We start from the raw sequence: 19,527 nt of genomic DNA, 5'->3' as shown, positions 1-19,527 counted from the left end.
GAAGAACTGCATTACCCATACTGCTAAACATGTACATACCGTGAATTCGACGTCTGTGATTGGTCTAGCTTCTTCTTCTTTCACATATCTTGCGGTAACCGCGGAAGTAGCTACTGCCCCCTGTCTTCCCGGCGGATTATTGCACTTCAGCAGAACTCCGTGAGCGATCGTCTTTCTTTTACAAAATATGATGCACTATGTTAAGGATGACGATAAGAGCGTCCACAGAGATGACAAACACAACATTTCAGGCCATATGCTGGCCTGGATAACTAAACTGAGCGTGATATAAGGGCTATATTTCAGGAAACAAGTGTCATTCGCAATGCATTCTGGGAGTGTAGTTTCTGCAATTTAAAAAAATAATGATGTACACAGTCTTGTACCCTGCCCTTTTTTCAGCTAATCTTTGCATTCAAAAAAATTTGAATATTGTCATGATTCCTCTCCAGCCGAGGTTGCTTTGTCCAAGGCTTAAAAACGTTTAAATAAATACTTTATGAAATGTCTATGGAAGAAATGAATGCGGAAAACGCTTCCGACATCAGAGTGAATACGGGGTGGGGCTTCAACTGCATGCGATGCTCTATTATAGACCCTTGGGCGACCCTGGTCAACCAGGGTTTAAGTGGTTAAGATATTAAACGCTCTCCTTCTTTGTACCCTCATGTGCCCCTCCCAGGCCTTAGTGGCCTCTATAGAATACATCATTATCATAGCAGTGTCAGTTCCCATCAATCAGGAGTCGCTATCCTGGATTGCTTTGCATCCTACTGTACTACTGTTTTACTTCAGAAGAGGGATGTATTGGCTTTGTTAAAATGTGTTGAAACAGTTTGAACAGTAAACAATGTTAATCATCTTAGCATTTTAAAAGAATGACCTAAAGCAGGGGTCTTCAATGTTTTCAGGCCAAGGACCCCTTAGTTGAGAGAGAGATGAAGCAGGGACCCCAAAAACCTTATCATAGATTCCATATAGTTTCATTGTTTGACAGCACAAGCATCAGTGTATTTTGGATTCATGTCAATTTGTGTTTTCAGATATTTAACCACTTGAACTGTCAATACTCCTCCCCTCTACACCAAACTCTTTGCAGAAAATAGACGATCTACAAGCTCACAACGCCTCGTGCTGCGAGGCATTGTGAGCTTGTAGATCTGCTATTTTTGGCTAAAGTTCTCAGAATCTGGTTAAGAATCTGGCTAAAAAGGAGATTTATTTATTTTTCCTTTCTATCACAGAAAGATTTGGAAGACCCCCTGTAGTAACTCTGAGGACCCCCTAGGGGCCCCGGAACCTTGACCTAAAGCATTGTTATACACAGTTGTATATGCACACATACTGTACCTATATGTATATCTATATATGGATGTTATGTAATCTTTATCATAGAGCGTTACCTCAAGATGACGGAGATAGCTAAGAACCAGAGCTCTCATTCCACCCCCTTCATGGAACACCTGATGACTCTAACCAACAACTCCCACGTAAGCTAAACCAATTTACACCTCCTTTCACATTATTTCTTTAGTTTTCTTTCTTTCTTTCGAACGCCGTTCCCTAAAGCTCTCCACAGTTCCACGAGCTCCATTGATCTTGGTGTGATGGGAATGTGGTCTTAAGAATGGATTTAAAACCGCGACTGACTGTGATTTTGACCTCGGGCAGGACATTTCAAAGACAAATCCTTGGTTCCTGGACTTTAAAAGGCCAATCATGTCAGTTAATAGCTCTGCTAATTACACAGAAAAAAAGAGAGAAGACAACGGGTGTGATGTATTAGCACTGTAAAAGTCAAGGTTTCCTGGTTGTATGAATGGGGCATCTGCCTTGATAAGGTGGTGGGTGGTCTGTCTCTGTAGACGTGCTGCTTTCCAGCAGTGGGGGTGAAGGTTTCACATAATGTACAACACCTGCCTTTTAGAGCAAGGTAGCACTGGGCCTTTAGGTCAGCGAAAAAAGCATGATGAGGTGTGGCCAGGGTGGTACATTTACACCTGCCACCAGCCACAGACTGGTAAATGTCACAGGTGTGTCCATGTACAGCCATTAGTTAAAACCAGGGGTCTTCAATATTTTCAGGCAAAGGACCCCTTAGTTGAGAGAGTTGAAGCAGGGACCCCCACAACCTGTTCAGAGATTCCATAGTTTCATCGTTTGACAGCACAATCGTCAGTATATTTTGGATTCGTGTCAATTTGTGTTTTCAGATATTTAACCACTTGAATCACTCTGTACTTATTGTCTGCTCTTTTTCCCCTGTGCACCAAAACTCTTTGCTGAAAATAGCCGATCTTGTTGCGAGGCGTTGTAAGCTTGTAGATCTGCTATTTTTGGCTAAAGTTCTCCGAGCTTGTAGATCTGCTATTTTTGGCTAAAGTTCTCCGAGCTTGTAGATCTGCTATTTTTGGCTAAAGTTCTCCGACGCTAGGTTTCAAGTGGTTAATATAAAAAAGATGAAAAAAAAGAGAGCGGTCTCCAAGTGATTAATATAAAAAAGTTTCTATCACACAAAGATTTGGAGGACAACCTGGTTGTCCAGTACTTCTCAACATACTGTAGGTTTTGAATCAGAAAAAGTACAAAACTATGGCACCACCTCTTTAACGTAAGAAAATCAAATGTAAAAGTTCGGGGGAAATGAATGGAATCCTATGTAGAACATGTTGCTTTTTGGTACCAGAACAGCGCACCTAGTGGCCAATCATATAGTAGTTCCGTGTTTGCTTCATTTTAAATCCGGACAACTGCCCCCCCTGATCACTACTAATGAACTTGAATATCCTCTGTCATGCATGTTTCTCCAATCCCTAAGGTGCTAGACGGGGTGCTGGGGGAGACGACGATGAGCGTGGGCGGCGTGTGTCATCTGCTGGACATGTCCAGGCAGGCCCTGGCGGACACCCAGGGGGGGGAGGGGCTGCAGCCGGCAGACATGTTGTCCCTGGTCCAGCTGCTGTCCTTGGCCGCGGACCTCCCTTCCGAGGACCCCTCCTCCTTCCCCGCTGGGGTCAACCAGAGCAGCAGCAGCAGCAGAGCCCAGGAGCTCAGCCGCCACTTTGTCAGCCTGGCAGACAGCCTCATCAGCCAGGACAACGCCCTCCAGTGGCTGGCCATCAAAGAGGTATGTATTAGGGGCAGGGGTCTCCAAGGACCCCTTAGCTGAGAGAGAGAGAGATGAAGCAGGGACCCCCACTACATATTGAATACAATTGTGTTGCAGATGGAAGATATTCATGGATTTGACTTGTTTGACAGCACTGTCATCATGTTGGAGTAATGTGTGTTTTCAGACATTTAACCACTTGAACCGTCAAATACTTAAAGTAGGACTGTCATCTAAAGGGGTACTGTCACTTTAAAAAGTCATCTTAAAATATTAGTTAATATGTTTATGATGTCATTGTGGAATGCACAATTATAAGCCAATCAAATTAATTGACTGTACTTAGACTACTTACTGTACTGGTCAGCTGTTGTTGGGGGCGAGGGGCAGATTACACTGTGACATGAGTTTCAGACCGTTTCAGACCGAGAGACCACGTGACCTACAGTATCATAATATTATGATTTTGGAGCGTGTCAGCGGGCCTTTAAGGCCCAGTTCACCTCTGGGACAACCAGATCTTATTTTATTGTTGTTTGGGACAAGATCAACACAATCTTGAGTTATTTTTTGTGTTCAATTTTGTGTATCATCATTAATGCTGAAATACTAAGATATCTCAAAACACAGATTGAACACAAAAAATAACTCAGGATTGTGTTGATCGTGTCCCAAACAACAATAAAATAAGATCTGGTTGTCCCAGAGGTGAACTGGGCCTTTAAGTCTGCTCTTCTTTTGCCTCTACAAACCTCTTTGCCAAAAAAAGCAGATCTACAAGCCGTTGTAAGCTTATAGACCTGCTATTTTTGGCTAATGTTCCACTCAGAATAGGGATGCTAGGGTTCAAGTGGTTCATGTAAAAACATGATCATTAAGATTTAGTGGCCCCCCTGTAGTAACTCTGAGGACCCCCTAGGGGTCCCGGACCCCCTGTTGAAGAACCCTGTGTTAGGGGTGTAAAGATATGGTAACTGAATCGAAATATCAATGTTTAATTTGCAACTATATCGATATGCAAACAGCAAAATATCGTACCGTTTGGCTTTGTATCTTATTGTATCGTTTTACAATGCAAATAATCGGTATCGAATCGTTTGGCAAAGCAAATATTCGATTGTATGGATACTATACTTGTGCCTTGTATTCAGAAATGTTAAGAAAGAAAAAAAAGGGGGGGGTATAATTACTTTTCCATTCCATATAGCTACATTTGGTCTATTGATAAATGTGTGTAATTTCTGAATTCATGTCAAGGTGCACATCCATGTTTGTCCATATGTGTTGAAATATAATGTCCATGTATTTGCTAAAGAATTACAGTGTTGAATGCGCGTGTTATACAAAATGTAATGCCTCAACACTTAGTGCTTGTCAGGGTGGGGGGTCCCAGTTAATATGATTATTTTGGGGGTTGCATCCTGAAAAGGTTGAGAACCACTGATCTAAAGCAGTAGCTCTCGAGTCAAAGTCCCCGAAATTGATATATATTTGACCACAGACCCCCATCTGATATAGTGCTTTGTTCCAGGAACCCCCCAGAAGAGAAGTTTTGTGTAAAAAAAAAACATTCAAAATGATTTTAAAACGCTGTCTCTGTGGATGTACGAAGTGAAGTGGCAAAAAGTGGCGCGCTGTGAGCTTGTAAATCTGCTATTTTTGAATAGCCAACACAGAAATCTAAAATGCTGTTGTGAACTTGTAGAATGTCTATTTTCAAATAGCCAATGTATAAAATAGGGGATTCATGGTTAATCAATAATCAATCATTACAGTACTAACATTCTGAAATGTGTATAGTTAGCATAGCTACCTTAAGTATATTTTGATGCAAATACTTTTGTTCTTTGACTTGAGTAAGATTTTGAATGCAGGACCTTTACTTAAACAAAGTATTTTTACATTGTGGTTACTTTTACCAATCCAAAATCAGAGTACAGTACTTCTTCCACCACTGGAATCCACACTGACTGAGATTCAGAATAAGTTGTCGTTTCAGGTTTGAGCCACTAGAGGTCAGTAGGGTTACATGCATAGTGCATACATGTTTTTACATCACTATCACCAGTCTGATGGTGGAAAAGCTTGGTTTAATAAAGATTCAAACAAACATATTTCATCAGCCACCGTAAAACTCCAGCTAATGCCTGACTAGATTATGTATTGAAACATTTATTTTCACATGCAGTGGCACTAAAATAAATACATTTTTATACAATTTACAATTTAGGCTTTTAGCAGACGCTCTTAAGCTAGAGGGACTTTCAATAAGTAAGGTAATACATCAAACAATAAGCAAGCTAAGCTAACACATCAACGTCAATACATCAAATACATAGAAATATCAATCTGGAAAAATTACGTAGAAAAAAGCTTTATATAAAAACCTAAAAAATGTAAATGCTATCTAGTATGTATGTATGGTCACTGGGGGATGGCAAGTGCTACGGTAAGTGCTATGGGCCTAGGTGGAGTCTGAAGAGGTGAGTTTTCAGTCCACGGCGGAAGCTATGGAGTGAATCTGTAGTTCTAATTGCGACAGGGAGTTTATTCCATAATTTGGGGGCCAGGAGGGCAAATTTTCTAGGACGAGAGGATTTTTGTCCTGGGGTTTTTAGTGAGGGTTCTGTCATTATCTCCGTGTCAGCTGATCTGAGTGAACGGGTGGGGTTGTAGGGGTTGATCAGGCTTTAGAGGTATGGAGGTGCCATGCATTTGGCTGCTTTGAAAGCCAGCATCACTGTTTTGTACTCAGTATATTGAAAAAAGTAATCTTGCTTGCTTGGCTCACAATAAGGTAGATTGCGTTCATTCGAGCCTCCTCCATCGCACGGTGCGCCCCCTTTTCAAACGGACAAATAAAAAGACAAATCTATAATTTACAACGGGGAAAAAAAGGTATAAAATGAATGGGAGATCATCGATGTTGTACTGTTGTAGCCTTATGGCAAAGTGTTCAGCCTCTATCAGCACTCACCTCCTCTCTAGCCAACACTCCCCCCTCCACCCCCCACCCTCCCCACCCTCCCCTCCCCTCCCCAAGGACTCTCCGAGCTCCAAGGCCACCTTCGCCCCAGACTGAATGGATAAGAAAAACACTGAAACACTGTGGCGCGTACGCAAACTCTCTCTCTCTCTCTCTCTCTCTCTCTCTCTCTCTCTCTCTCTCTCTCTCTCTCTCTCTCTCTCTCTCTCTCAGGCACGTGCACACGTAGACATGAAAGGGGGCTTGAGCCCCTAGCTGCCCTTTTATCCGTCTGTTAAAAAGTGCCCTCTCCCAGACCATGAATGCAGTTTTTACTATGGTGAAAGGATTGAAAATGCCCCCCTCTTTCCATGCCATACATGAAAGGCAGCATTCAAGATAATTGCCTTGTGTCCGACATTTCCTGAACTTGAATGCAGCATCTTATGTCGAAAGAATTGCCCTCTCTGTGTAGAAATCCATGCCGTTTAAACCACATCTCAAGTATTGACTTGATTATAGCTCAGTGTGGTCTCACACTGAAAATAGCCGACCTCCAAGCTCAGCGCGACGCGTTGTGAGCTTGGAGGTCTGCTGTTTTCGATATTTCCACCAAAAGGTCCTTTTTGAAATCTCAGCCCCTGCCTCTCTAACATTATCTGCACGTCCCTGCTCTGCTCTCACTCTCTCTCACCACCACCATCACCACCACCCCCCCCCCCCCCCCTCTCTGTCTGTCTGTGTCTCTCTCAGCGCAGAGGAGTGTACTTTCTGCGGAGATGAGCTCTTAGGTGAGGTGTATTGAATTCATAAAGGGAAGTGGGGGAGTTCAAAACAGACAAGGAGGGCTAAAATCCATGATTGTGCCGCACATTATAGGCCATCTTCATTGAAACGGCGTGCGTGTGTGCGTGTGTGTGCGCGCGCGTGTAGGTGTGCGTGTGTGCATGCGTGCACATGTGCATGTGTGTGTGCGTGTGCACGCGCCATCTCCAGCCAAACTGCCTGCCGACTGTTTGCTGCTGCAGGCGGTTAAAAAAAAAGAAAGAAAAGAAAACGCAATGAAAGCGACTGCGATTGTGCCTTCGTTTTCAAAGGCCGTAAAATGAAAAATAAACGCTCTCCCAATTTTTCATGACTGCTTTGGAGGAGGGCAGGGGCGTCACACCAAATTATGGGGCCTGGGTACAAGGATTCACTGCGGGCCCCTCGTGAATGTTAACTATTGAAAAAATAGCAGATATACAAGCTCGCAGCGCGCGGCACTGAACCCTGTACATCTGCTATTTTTGAAAAAGAACGTGAAAATGTGTGAAAGAAACCTATGTTTCCATGACAGTGGTGCTCAAACTTCTTCTTGTGAAGGACCCCTAAGATGATATGTATTTGGCCACGGACCCCCCATCTCAAAATATTTAGTTCCAGGGACCCTCCAGAAGCAAAATTTGAGTTGCATATGTTCGCTTAAAAAATAGATATATTCAAAGATTTTCACACATTTTCACGACTTTTCAAAAATAGCAGATCTACAAGCTCGCAGCGCGGCACTCGGTGCCGCGCTGTGAGCTTGTATATCTGCTCTTTTTCAATAGCTAAAGTTACTAGGGCCCACTTCCCCCCACCCCTTGTGACGCGCTTGGAGGAGGGCAAGTCGGTTGAAGTGCGGCGTGCTGTGAGTGATCGTGCGGTGCTCCCGTTGTGTGTTTTCAGGTGGTGAGCGGTCCCATGGACGTGGTCAAGAGCCTTGACCGGATGGTGACCAGCCTGAGCCCCCGGCTGATGGAGGAGAAGGAGGGCCGCCTGCTCATTCACACCCCCAACATCAGTGAGTTAAGAGTGGACCGCGCACGAGCACGCACGCATGAGCACACACACGCGCACGCACAGACGCACGCACACATGTGCACAGGGCCCCTTAACTACCATTAAAGGAGTAATTCACCCCCAAAATGACTTTTTTTTTCTTCATGGGGACTTGAGTTCAATAATATTTTTTTAGTTTTTTGTCGCATTCCTCGGACAAAAATTAGATTTTCTGAAAACCCCATGTTTCTATGTTTCTATATTAGTGAATTCCAACCATTTTCATGTCAAGGACATGTATTATGCCCAAGGACACCCTTCTCAAAATATGTTGTTCCAGGGAACCCCAGAAGCACAGATTTGAGTAAAACAATGTCTCTTTAAAATATACATAGCCTAATCTAAAATCTAAACGCATCATGATAATTGATCATGCTGAATTTACATGATGATATTTTGTGATATCAGCTATTATAATGGCTTTTGATGTGCTTGCTTATGATGCCTTATGTCCAATCCTTGAAGCTACAATCCAGGGCTTGTTTTAATGAATAAAGCATTATAACCAATGTGTTTGGGTAGAGTATGTTAATACAATTTGATTAGTACATCTTCAGTGGTTGGAGGTAATCTCTCACCTCTTACAGTACACTGATACATTCCATTGTTGTCAGGTAGGACTCCGACTGGTCGACAAAGTCAAAACAGCTATTTGAAACAGACGGCACACTTATTATGGCTTTTTAAAACAGGGGTTTTCAAAGTGGGTGACGGGGCACCCTGGCGAGTAGTAATATAGGCACAGTTTTTTTTTCTATAAATAGCCCTTCTAAAAATAGCCCTTCTAAAAATAGCCCATAGGCACAGTTTTTTTTTCTATAAATAGCCCTTCTAAAAATAGCCCTTCTAAAAATAGCCCATAGGCATAGTTTTGTTCTAAAAATAGCCCTTCTATTAATATAGGATTATTAATAGTATTTCTAAAAATAATATTTGACATCTGTTAGTGTGTGTGTGTGTGGGGGTTAGAGGGGGTGGGTGGTTGTGATTGACAGGTGACAGCTGGGGTTAGAGAGGGAGGGGGTGGTGTTGTGTGTGTGTAAGTGGTCCGTGGAAAGGTGTCAATTCTCACAGTTAAAGGTGTTACCAGGGACCCCTTCAACCTTTACAGAGATTCCATATTGTTTTCGTTGTTTGACAGCACAATCATCAGTGTATTTTGGATTCATGTCAATGTGTGTTTTTCAGATATTTAACCACCATCAAGTCTTAATAAACTACTTAGGCTGCTATTTTGTCACCCCTACACCAAACCTTTTTGCAGAAAACAACCAATCTACAAGCTCACAACGTCTCGCAGCGCGACACATTATGTGCATGTAGATCTGCTATTTTTTGGGACTATACAGTTCTCAGAATATGAACACTAGGGTTTCAGGCCGGGAACACATTTTGCTGTTTGGGAGGGGCTTACAGTACATGTACAGTATGTAGCAACATATTTGTTTTGTAGGCTAATTTCTGATTTAGCCCTATTCTATAGGTTAGGCCTAAATGGGTTAAACTTCAAGGACTCCTAGTTGAGAGAGATGTAGCAGGGACCCCCTCATCCTTTTTTTCTGAATTATGAGTGAGAAATACAATGAAAAGAATGCAAGCAACGATGTACCTACAGCGCTGGTATACGCAGTGCACATGTAGTAAGCATATGCAGACAGTGTATGCTTTATCGTCATAACATCTTGTGGATGAATCTACTAGTGAACCCTAATCTGGTAGTTATAGGTGGTACTGTATTAGGCAAAACATCATAAAGGGTAGAACTGGTACTGTACGTAAAAAACTCTGACATGAAATTCATGATCAATCCCTAACATTATACAGTGGTTATTACTAACAACACTCATAAGTTGAGTTATCACACTCTTACATACAATTTTTTTTTCCCTAATTATATATTTCAATAGATGACACATCCTGAAATGGTACCTAAGTTACACAAAATGTCAAATCTCACACAGTAGGTAATGCCTAATGCCAATGCAGTGAGTTAGAGAAGGATTTTCACCCTAACCACACCATGTACGGTATAGGGGATCATGGTTATTAGACAACTTATTGTTTTCTTTCTTGGGTGTTCTGTAGGCTAAGTACGTTTCTAATGAACATGCTATTACTCACACCATGTGCGTTATATTTACAGTAAAAAATGGACACATAAGCTGACTATTTAGTGTTTACATTATTCTACTTCACTGGTATAATAGCATGGATGTATGGAAGCACAGCTATACAATGCTACTAAATAAACCAGTGCTACTGTACCTTTCTATTATCCTCTCATTACATATTTGTTGTCCCACTACAATTAAAAAGCTCACCCAGTCACCCTCATACACATCTACAAAACCCAGTACATCAACAAAACATCAACACTCCAACATATTACAGCACAACAAAAGCTAGAACACATGCACAATGCAAAACATGAAACCAAAAAGTCACAATATTACTAACAATGTTACTAACAATGTGTTCAATAGACTAGTGTCAATAAACTAATAGTTTCAACCCTTAATCCTAAAACATCCAATAAGACAGCAGGTATATGGCTATATATGTTATATTCAGTCTGAATAGTAGTTTGACTGATTGAATGAAAACATTTTGCATAGGAAAGAGTACACTGGTAACAAGGCCATAACAATTATAGATTTGCAAACTGAAAGGTCTATGACATTAAGAGGAAGATATCCATATTTTAGGATTGCATGCATCATATTGTATTGAAAATGTGTAGATTTATTTATTTTTTGAGTACAGGCTTATAGATGGGCTCTTTTGAGTCCCAAGGCAACCAGCTTGTAGATGTGTTATTTTGATGGTAATAGCTTACAGATCTACTATTTTTACTGGGGTGGTGATGTAAGAGTATTATTTCCATAAGGGGTTGCATAATCTACTGGTAATATCGTATGTTTTATCATTTGGCTCGGTAGGGCTATGTATGTTGAATTCAAGGCATTAGTTGCGTTGTCAGTAGTGGTATTCCATCTGTAAGATAATACATGTAATTCTCATTAACATTACAAAATGAGAGAGGAACCATAGTTATAGATCTGCTATTTTCACTAGTTTGACTAGCTCAACTACTTATAGTTTTATTGCTGAGGTCCAATCTGGCTTTCAAGATGTCAAATGATTCAAAAGATCTATCTAACCACATCTTGATCACAAAGTGTAACTTAGTAATACAGTAAAACTTAGTTGGGTTTGTCTGCCAAACTATTTGGTCCCCAGTCATGTTGGATCATTCATTAGGTGTTTTCACTGTATGTAGTGATATGGAACAGAACTGATAATACACATGAAATTGTACGAATATTACAAAAATGATACAGTGTCAGCTTGTAGATCTAATATTTTGACTGTGATATATTCACAGCATAAATATGATTGTATGATTGGTATAATCCCTAATCAAATTATAACATAAGCACTAAAGCCATCATAATGTTAAAATTGGTAGATGTTCATCCAGTTACTGTTTTATTCATACAGTCAGATCATTTTATTACATGTCAATTCCCTATAGGTCTATTAATTCTTACCAGGCTACTGACTATCTCCACATTCAGTATTGGTAAACGAGGTTTTTTCTATTATTTTTATCTGATATTAACCCCAACTATGGTCTCTGCTACAACTATATCGACCCATCCCATAAACATGTTACAATTATATCAACAAAGCGATGACCGATTAAAAATAACCTCATATTAGTGTTTTAACCACTTGAACCATATTGGCAAAAATGACCGATCTACAAAGCTTATAGCTATAATGCGACAGACCTGTTACAGGGTAGGGGTCTGTGAGAAAATTAGTTTACTCTTTTTGCGTGAACAAATCTCAAACAGCCTAAATATGGGGTCTCACTGTGTATAACCTCATGATATGCATGGGACTAACCATGGTCAGTCAATTTACATTGTTTTCACTAAAACATCCCATTACATGAACATGTTAACATTTTTAAAGTTTGTGACATTAGTCCAATACACAGAAAACATTTATTTGTTTATTCGTATATTATCTATAGATGGGTTAAAATACTAGGTATTCCTAAAATTATACTAAATATTGCGTGAAATCTAAAGATTTAACTTGAATGACAGGCGGATAAAAGACTAGTTCCCATACCAAGAGTTGAACCGGGGGTTGCCGGGGTGAAAACCAGGAATCCTAATCGTTAGACCGTATGGGATGCAAATCGTACAAACTGTATAAGTGTACAGGCCAGACTACACAACACAACTATACAACATCAACATGCCTGCATAATATCAAATCAACTACTATATATTCAGCACAAATATACATCACCAACAGAAATCAACACCATACTCACTACACATTGCTAGTAGATCCACACAAAAACATAAAAAACACAACTTGTCCATTAACGTAAAGACAGAATACACAATATGTTCTAATAATAAAGTGTTCAATAGACTAAATTGCGCAATGCACTATGGGACGTTGGAAAGCCGTGGATATAAAAAAGGAGAATGAGAAGTTTACTTCAGTCTCTTTTTCAAAAATGGATAATACCCATCAATTGGGGCTAGAAAAACAGGATTATGGCGAAGTAGCGACCAATGTATTGTATACCTTCGCTAAAGATGTAGAAGAATCCTTAGGCTTTAACGAGAAAGATGGAAAGCCCACAATCTTTCCCGGAATAATTTTTAAAGATGGAGAATATGTACCCACAGGCATAGATCCCTATTTTGATGGATTTATGCAAGGTCGAATTAAATGGATGAATGATACTAATGGAGGGAAAAATATCCCACCAGATGATCATTCAATGTACGCATCTGAAGCAGCTCTATGCGGCCTTCCACCACAACACGTGTCCAGTAGCAATTCAAACAATGATAGTGCTTTCAATTTTAAATCATCGCAGTTTGAGTGGTTAGGGGAACCGGCTAACATGGAGCACACAGGGGTAGGGGATAATCACCGCTGCGGAGCCTGCCACCTTCTGCTTTCAAAGTTTCTGCCAGGCGATAAACTTTTAAATCAGCATGCATTCTACAGCAGAGGAGAATGTCCGTATCTCAAAGCAAACTATACACCCGACCGGTTAAAGATTGCAATTGGTCAGGAGAGATTCCGTAGAGGATTTATTGCGCATCCAAACATAATCACAGCCCCCGATGCATGGAAACTACCCGAAATGAAATTAACAAACAGGATATATGTGACACTGGCTACACAGGAATGGTGTTACTTGTGCGGACGTTCAGCTGGTAATCATGTGCAAAACTGTTACCAAAAAATGACAGAACTCATACATAGCCTTAACAACGGGCTTCTCGAATTCAAATTATAGTTAAAGTTCTTACAACCGTGATTATACGGTGACATTGTGAATATGTATACGTTGGAACCCTTGTGTATTTTAGCTTTTCTGTGTGAGCACTTGCTATGCAAGTGCAAGTGCTGGTCCTCATACCTTTAATCATAATGAAAATAATGTTTTATTTGCTGAAAGCTATGTGTAATTAGTTGATGATTGAGTATAATCCTGACTAATAATGCAGAATTGGTTTGAATAGTATGAAAAGAGATCTTACAGCACATGGATGGTTCTACAAACTGCGTTCATAGCTACACCACCATGTCTTGATTGTACTTATTGTACTATTGTGTAAAGCTAATATTAGTATTAGTTCACCTATGAAAAGAAGAAAAATAAATAAAACACTATAGACATCAATATTGGTTTATTATGAGTTTTCTTTCTTCCAAATGTACTTATGATCAGCTTAAAATGGGTATATTGCATATGCATGTATCCACAATTTGTTAAAATATTTACCACTAAACATTACTAGACATCACTGTGTAGTACAGTGGTAAACACAATTATACACAGGTATTATTTAATAACTGAGCATGAACATGAACCATAGCTATTGAAAATGGTTCAAAATGCATGTATATCATTTTGGGTTACATGTCAACATGTCAACAGGTCAAAGCTAATACAGTAAAACCAACAACCAACAAGTATATTCGTATATTTTATTTAGACAAGTAAACAGGAACAAGTATTTACAAGGATATAATGATATACAATACAACTGACTGAATTCACACACAAAACATCACTATGGAGTACAAAGTGATAATAATAATTTACACAGAGTTCATTAAATAATTGAATCTAGGTCATGTTAGGTCTTCTTTCATTCTTCTCAGTAAAATATACATTATTGAGAACTATAGTTCAGTACATGTTTATGCAGCTGGTGATGAGTTACTCCAAAATGTAACAAATTCATTCAGCAAATCATCTTTCTTCATGTATCCACCCAACACATGATCAACATTCATGTCATTATCGATTTTTTTCATGATATCATTCACATTCCTCAGGTCATACAGAATAGCTTCACATATGCCCTGTACTCGGTCGATCGGTATAGTGACAATTCCTTGAGTTTCCAACACCCACATAACCCCTGGTATGAATCGACCAGTCCATAGTTTATTCATTAACTGTTTAAAACGATTGAATACATAATATTTTGGGATGGGGTATAGGCATCGATGTTCGATTTGACTGGGATGATCTATTTGACATCCCTCGCAGTCATCTTTCCACTGATCATTTATAATCACATTCATCAGCTTGGTGACGCATATTTTTATAATGTCCAAAAGGATTATATTCCCCAGACCATCAAGCTGGTCCATAGTCAGAGTTGAATCCACCGTAGAGGATGCTGAAAGCCATGGTGTGATGGAAGGTAGTGTAGGGTAATTCATAGGTGAAGATGGTGGAGCATCGAGACTAAAGTTCAGAGGATCATCAAAAAATATTGGTGATGGTGTAGGTGAAGGACCGAACGCAAGGGCATAGAATTCGTCATCATCTGTGTCACTGACAGATTCTGTCCATGGCTCATATTTTATAGCTTCCTCTGGAAGAGTAGTGGTAGAGTTGGGCTTGTCAACAAAACCTTCCATGGTTACTGGTGAACAACACCGTACGCAAAATACCCTTATATTGTGTAAGCAGGGCAATAGGCGTGGTTGGTAGAGAGGGTGGAGCACCCTATAATTAGATAGCTAATTTGGTCAACCCATGTTAACCCAACATTAATGTGATATAGCCTAAAGATGTCCTAATTGCCCCTAATTTATTGAAATCAATCAAAAGATCATTTATTTGTTTTCTTTGTTTTTGGTTTCATGTTGTTGTCAATTGATTTGACTGTAAGCACACGTTTCCTTTTTTGCTTGTGTTCTACAGGGTCACTAGAATTGTACCAGGGCAATGTCTTCAGAGCAGGAAACATTAATATTACACGTCTTGTTTTCAGAATATTCAGGAAAGCAATACATGTTGATTCATCCTTGGCCATAATCGCGTCCACAAGTTCAGTGGCTGGGTCTGAGGATATACGATACCTATCCAGGGGTGTGATTAGTTTTCGTTCACAGATAAGTGAAATAAGCTTGAATAGATTGTCAATATCTGACATCAGGATGTTTTGAAGTGTTGTCTTGTTTTTTCTTATATTGTCTTGTGCTCTCCTGACTGTATCTCTGCAAGCCATGTATCCAGGACGTCCTTGGTGTTGTGTTGCATAAGGCAAGGCCTTCAATTCAGGTCTAATTGCGATTACTTCATTATTTTGTAACATAGCTATGAATCCATGACAGAATTCTTCACCCTTGCACATAATTTTATCCAAAAGCTCAACAGCTGCTGTGTAGGGGAAGTGTGTGTCCATGAGCTGTGCGTAGCATACATTGTCAACAAGCCTCGATTGGAAAGCACAATCGTTGAAAAATCGCATGTCTGACATGATTATTTCTTGCAGTCGAGACTTGTTTAGCCTTAAAATCTCTGTAAATGACATTCCCTGCTTGAAACGAAATCCTTCCCCCTCTGTTTCAAAAACCATTGCTGGTTGACCGTACCAAGGCATTTTCATCAGATCAGGAAACCTATCTGTAAGTTTTGCATCTTTTAGCAGAGACAGGAACACTTGGCAAATCTTTTCACCCTTGTTCATGATCTTATCAATGAGCCTATATGATGCATCAAAATAAGACATTTGCATGAGGTCCCGGTACTCACAAAACACCAGTGGGCTTTCATCGATTTCGAAAACACACTGGATGGCATATTTGATATCTGGACACAGTATTTTTCTAATTTCTGAACGTTTTTTCCGTATCATATCTTTTGCCGTTATATTTCCATTGTCAATCCTACTTGGATGACTGCACCATGGCATGTACTGCAGATTAGGATATGTTTCTATTGAATTTGACCCTTGTAGCAAACATAGGAACTCATTGCAAGCAGTTTCACCATTGGCCATAATTAGTTCCAAGAGTGTTTGAACTGTATGTGAACTGTCTGGGTTATTGTATACCATATGCTTGAGCTTATTGTAGTCCTCCTGATCCAACAAATATTCTTCATGTCCAAAGGTCAACTGAAGGAGATAAAGGATATCATGCCTCAGTATGCATTGAAGTTTTTTAGCGTTTTCTCTGATCATATCATTTGCTGACCATCCATATAATAGATTTAGAGCATTACTATCACTGGGTTCTCCTTCCTCTTTCTCACTTGCCAGATGTGAGAAATCGGGTGGTGAGGAGTAGGGTGCAGAATAGCCCACAGGTGAAGATGGTGGAGCATCGAGACTAAAGTCCAGAGGATCATCAAAAAATATTGGTGATGGTATAGGTGAAGGACCATACGCAAGGGCATAGAATTCTTCATCATCTGTGTCACTGACAGATTCTGCCCATGGCTCATATTTTATAGCTTCCTCTGGAAGAGTAGTGGTAGAGTTGGGCTTGTCAACAAAATCTTCCATGGTTACTGGTGAACAACACCGTACACAAAATACCCTTATATCGTGTAAGCAGGGCAATAGGGCGTGGTTGGTAGGGTGGGTGGTGGTGAAAAGCACTGTACGCAAAATACCCTTATATTGTGTAAGCAGGGCAATAGGCGTGGTTGGTAGAGAGGGTGGAGCACCCTATAATTAGATAGCTAATTTGGTCAACCCATGTTAACCCAACATTAATGTGATATAGCCTAAAGATGTCCTAATTGCCCCTAATTGATTGAAATCAATCAAAAGATCATTTCTTTGTTTTCTTTGCTTCTGGTTTCATGTTGTTGTCAATTGATTTGACTGTAAGCACACGTTTCCTTTTTTGCTTGTGTTCTACAGGGTCACTAGAATTGTACCAGGGCAATGTCTTCAGAGCAGGAAACATTAATATTACACGTCTTGTTTTCAGAATATTCAGGAAAGCATTGCATGTTGATTCACCCTTGGCCATAATCGTGTCCACAAGTTCAGTGGCTGGGTCTGAGGATATACGATACCTATCCAGGGGTGTGATTAGTTTTCGTTCACAGATAAGTGAAATAAGCTTGAAGAGATTGTCAATATCTGACATCAGGATGTTTTGAAGTGTTGTCTTGTTTTTTCTTATATTGTCTTGTGCTCTCCTGACTGTATCTCTGCAAGCCATGTATCCAGGACGTCCTTGGTGTTGTGTTGCATAAGGCAATGCCTTCAATTCAGGTCTAATTGCTATTACTTCATTATTTTGTAACATAGCTATGAATCCATGACAGAATTCTTCACCCTTGCACGTAATTTTATCCAAAAGCTCAACAGCTGCTGTGTAGGGGAAGTGTGTGTCCATGAGCTGTGCATAGCATACATTGTCAACAAGCCTCGATTGGAAAGCACAATCGTTGAAAAATCGCATGTCTGACATGATTATTTCTTGCAGTCGAGACTTGTTTAGCCTTAAAATCTCTGTAAATGATATTCCCTGCTTGAAACGAAATCCTTCCCCCTCTGTTTCAAAAACCATTGCTGGTTGACCGTACCAAGGCATTTTCATCAGATCAGGAAACCTATCTGTAAGTTTTGCATCTTTTAGCAGAGACAGGAACACTTGGCAAATCTTTTCACCCTTGTTCATGATCTTATCAATGAGCCTATATGATGCATCAAAATAAGACATTTGCATGAGGTCCCGGTACTCACAAAACACCAGTGGGCTTTCATCGATTTTGAAAACACACTGGATGGCATATTTGATATCTGGACACAGTATTTTTCTAATTTCTGAACGGTTTTTCCGTATCATATCTTTTGCCGTTATATTTCCATTGTCAATCCCGCTTGGATGACTGCACCATGGCATGTACTGCAGATTAGGATATGTTTCTATTGCATCTGACCCTTGTAGCAAACATAGGAACTCATTGCAAGCAGTTTCACCATTGGCCATAATTAGTTCCAAGAGTGTTTGAACTGTATGTGAACTGTCTGGGTTATTGTATACCATATGCTTGAGCTTATTGTAGTCCTCCTGATCCAACAAATATTCTTCATGTCCAAAGGTCAACTGAAGGATATAAAGGATATCATGCCTCAGTATGCATTGAAGTTTTTTAGCGTTTTCTCTGATCATATCATTTGCTGACCATCCATATAATAGATTTAGAGCATTACTATCACTGGGTTCTCCTTCCTCTTTCTCACTTGCCAGATGTGAGAAATCGGGTGGCGAAAAGTAAGGTGTAGAATAGTCCACAGGTGATGGCGAAGGTGAACCAGGGCTTGGATAGTATATACCATCCGTATCAGACATGAAAGTGAGAGAGAGAGTTGGAAGAGTAATGATAGAGCTTGGTTCGTCAGCTTGGTGACGCAAGTCTGCCATGGTTACTGGTGAAGAGTACATTACGACCAATTACCTTATATATTGTGTAAGCAGGGCAATAGGCGTGGTTGGTAGGATTGTGGATAAGTAAGGGGAGCCATCTAACGATTGGCTATAGTGTGTACTGTGTACTGTAGGATGGTAGAATATATAGAATTTTGATATTTTTATTTTTGACAAGAAAACATGATAGATCTTTACACACGTTACACATAAACACGTATTGTGATAATATAATTATCACATAATTATGACATCAACACAACATATTGGTGTGACATATTACTTTGTTCCATCGGTTTCTAGTTCTTGAGCCAACACAGATGATTTTATGGAATTTTCAGATGATTTTATGGAATCAATCCAACCGAGCTTATGGTCATATTCCGGTAAGTGTTGTGGTTTATTCAGGGATATACGCTTGGGTTTCTTTGTAGAGAGGTAGTTTGTAGACAATCCTGATACTACACGATTTACACCGTTCAGGCGATCATCCAGTAACATCATCTTGTGAGTCTCTTTTGCTTTTCTGAAAAACCCATTGATTAATTTCAGCACGTCCTGCAGAAGCCACAAATCACCAGCATGAAAGGCTTAACGGATTGGAAAATACATTTCTTTGGCCATTACAGTCTTTGGTCTTTCAAAAGTTGGTCCCATTGACTTGAATCTCACCAACAACCATAAATATGATCGTGAACAATCGATAAGGAAGGCTTCTCCGTCCGATAAACGAGAAGGCATCGATTCATCTACTTTCACCATATCCGAGGGCTTGATGTAGTCATCTTTGGCCCATCTCCCCCAGTGCAAATAATCGGTGAAATCCTTGATAGCAGTCTCAAACCTCTTA

General features: G+C 40.1%; 1 protein-coding gene across 1 annotated transcript in view; it reads left to right on the top strand.

Moving 5' to 3' along the window:
- The window catches only part of adgrd2 (adhesion G protein-coupled receptor D2), a gene marked incomplete at both ends in the record, with an annotated part of 70,460 nt that overhangs the window by 11,102 nt on the left and 39,831 nt on the right, over window positions 1-19,527 (top strand). Inside the window, 3 exons of the mRNA XM_080738478.1 lie at window positions 1,396-1,490; window positions 2,819-3,127; window positions 7,785-7,899. Coding sequence (XP_080594604.1) covers window positions 1,396-1,490; window positions 2,819-3,127; window positions 7,785-7,899 — 519 coding nt within the window. The remainder of the gene's footprint in view (window positions 1-1,395; window positions 1,491-2,818; window positions 3,128-7,784; window positions 7,900-19,527) is intronic.

Source organism: Nannobrachium achirus (genome assembly GCF_963921795.1).
Source record: "Nannobrachium achirus genome assembly, chromosome: 12".
NCBI lineage: Eukaryota > Metazoa > Chordata > Actinopteri > Myctophiformes > Myctophidae > Nannobrachium > Nannobrachium achirus.
The sequence above is the reverse complement of the archived record's forward strand: the minus strand, read 5'-3'. Positions and strand labels throughout refer to the sequence as shown.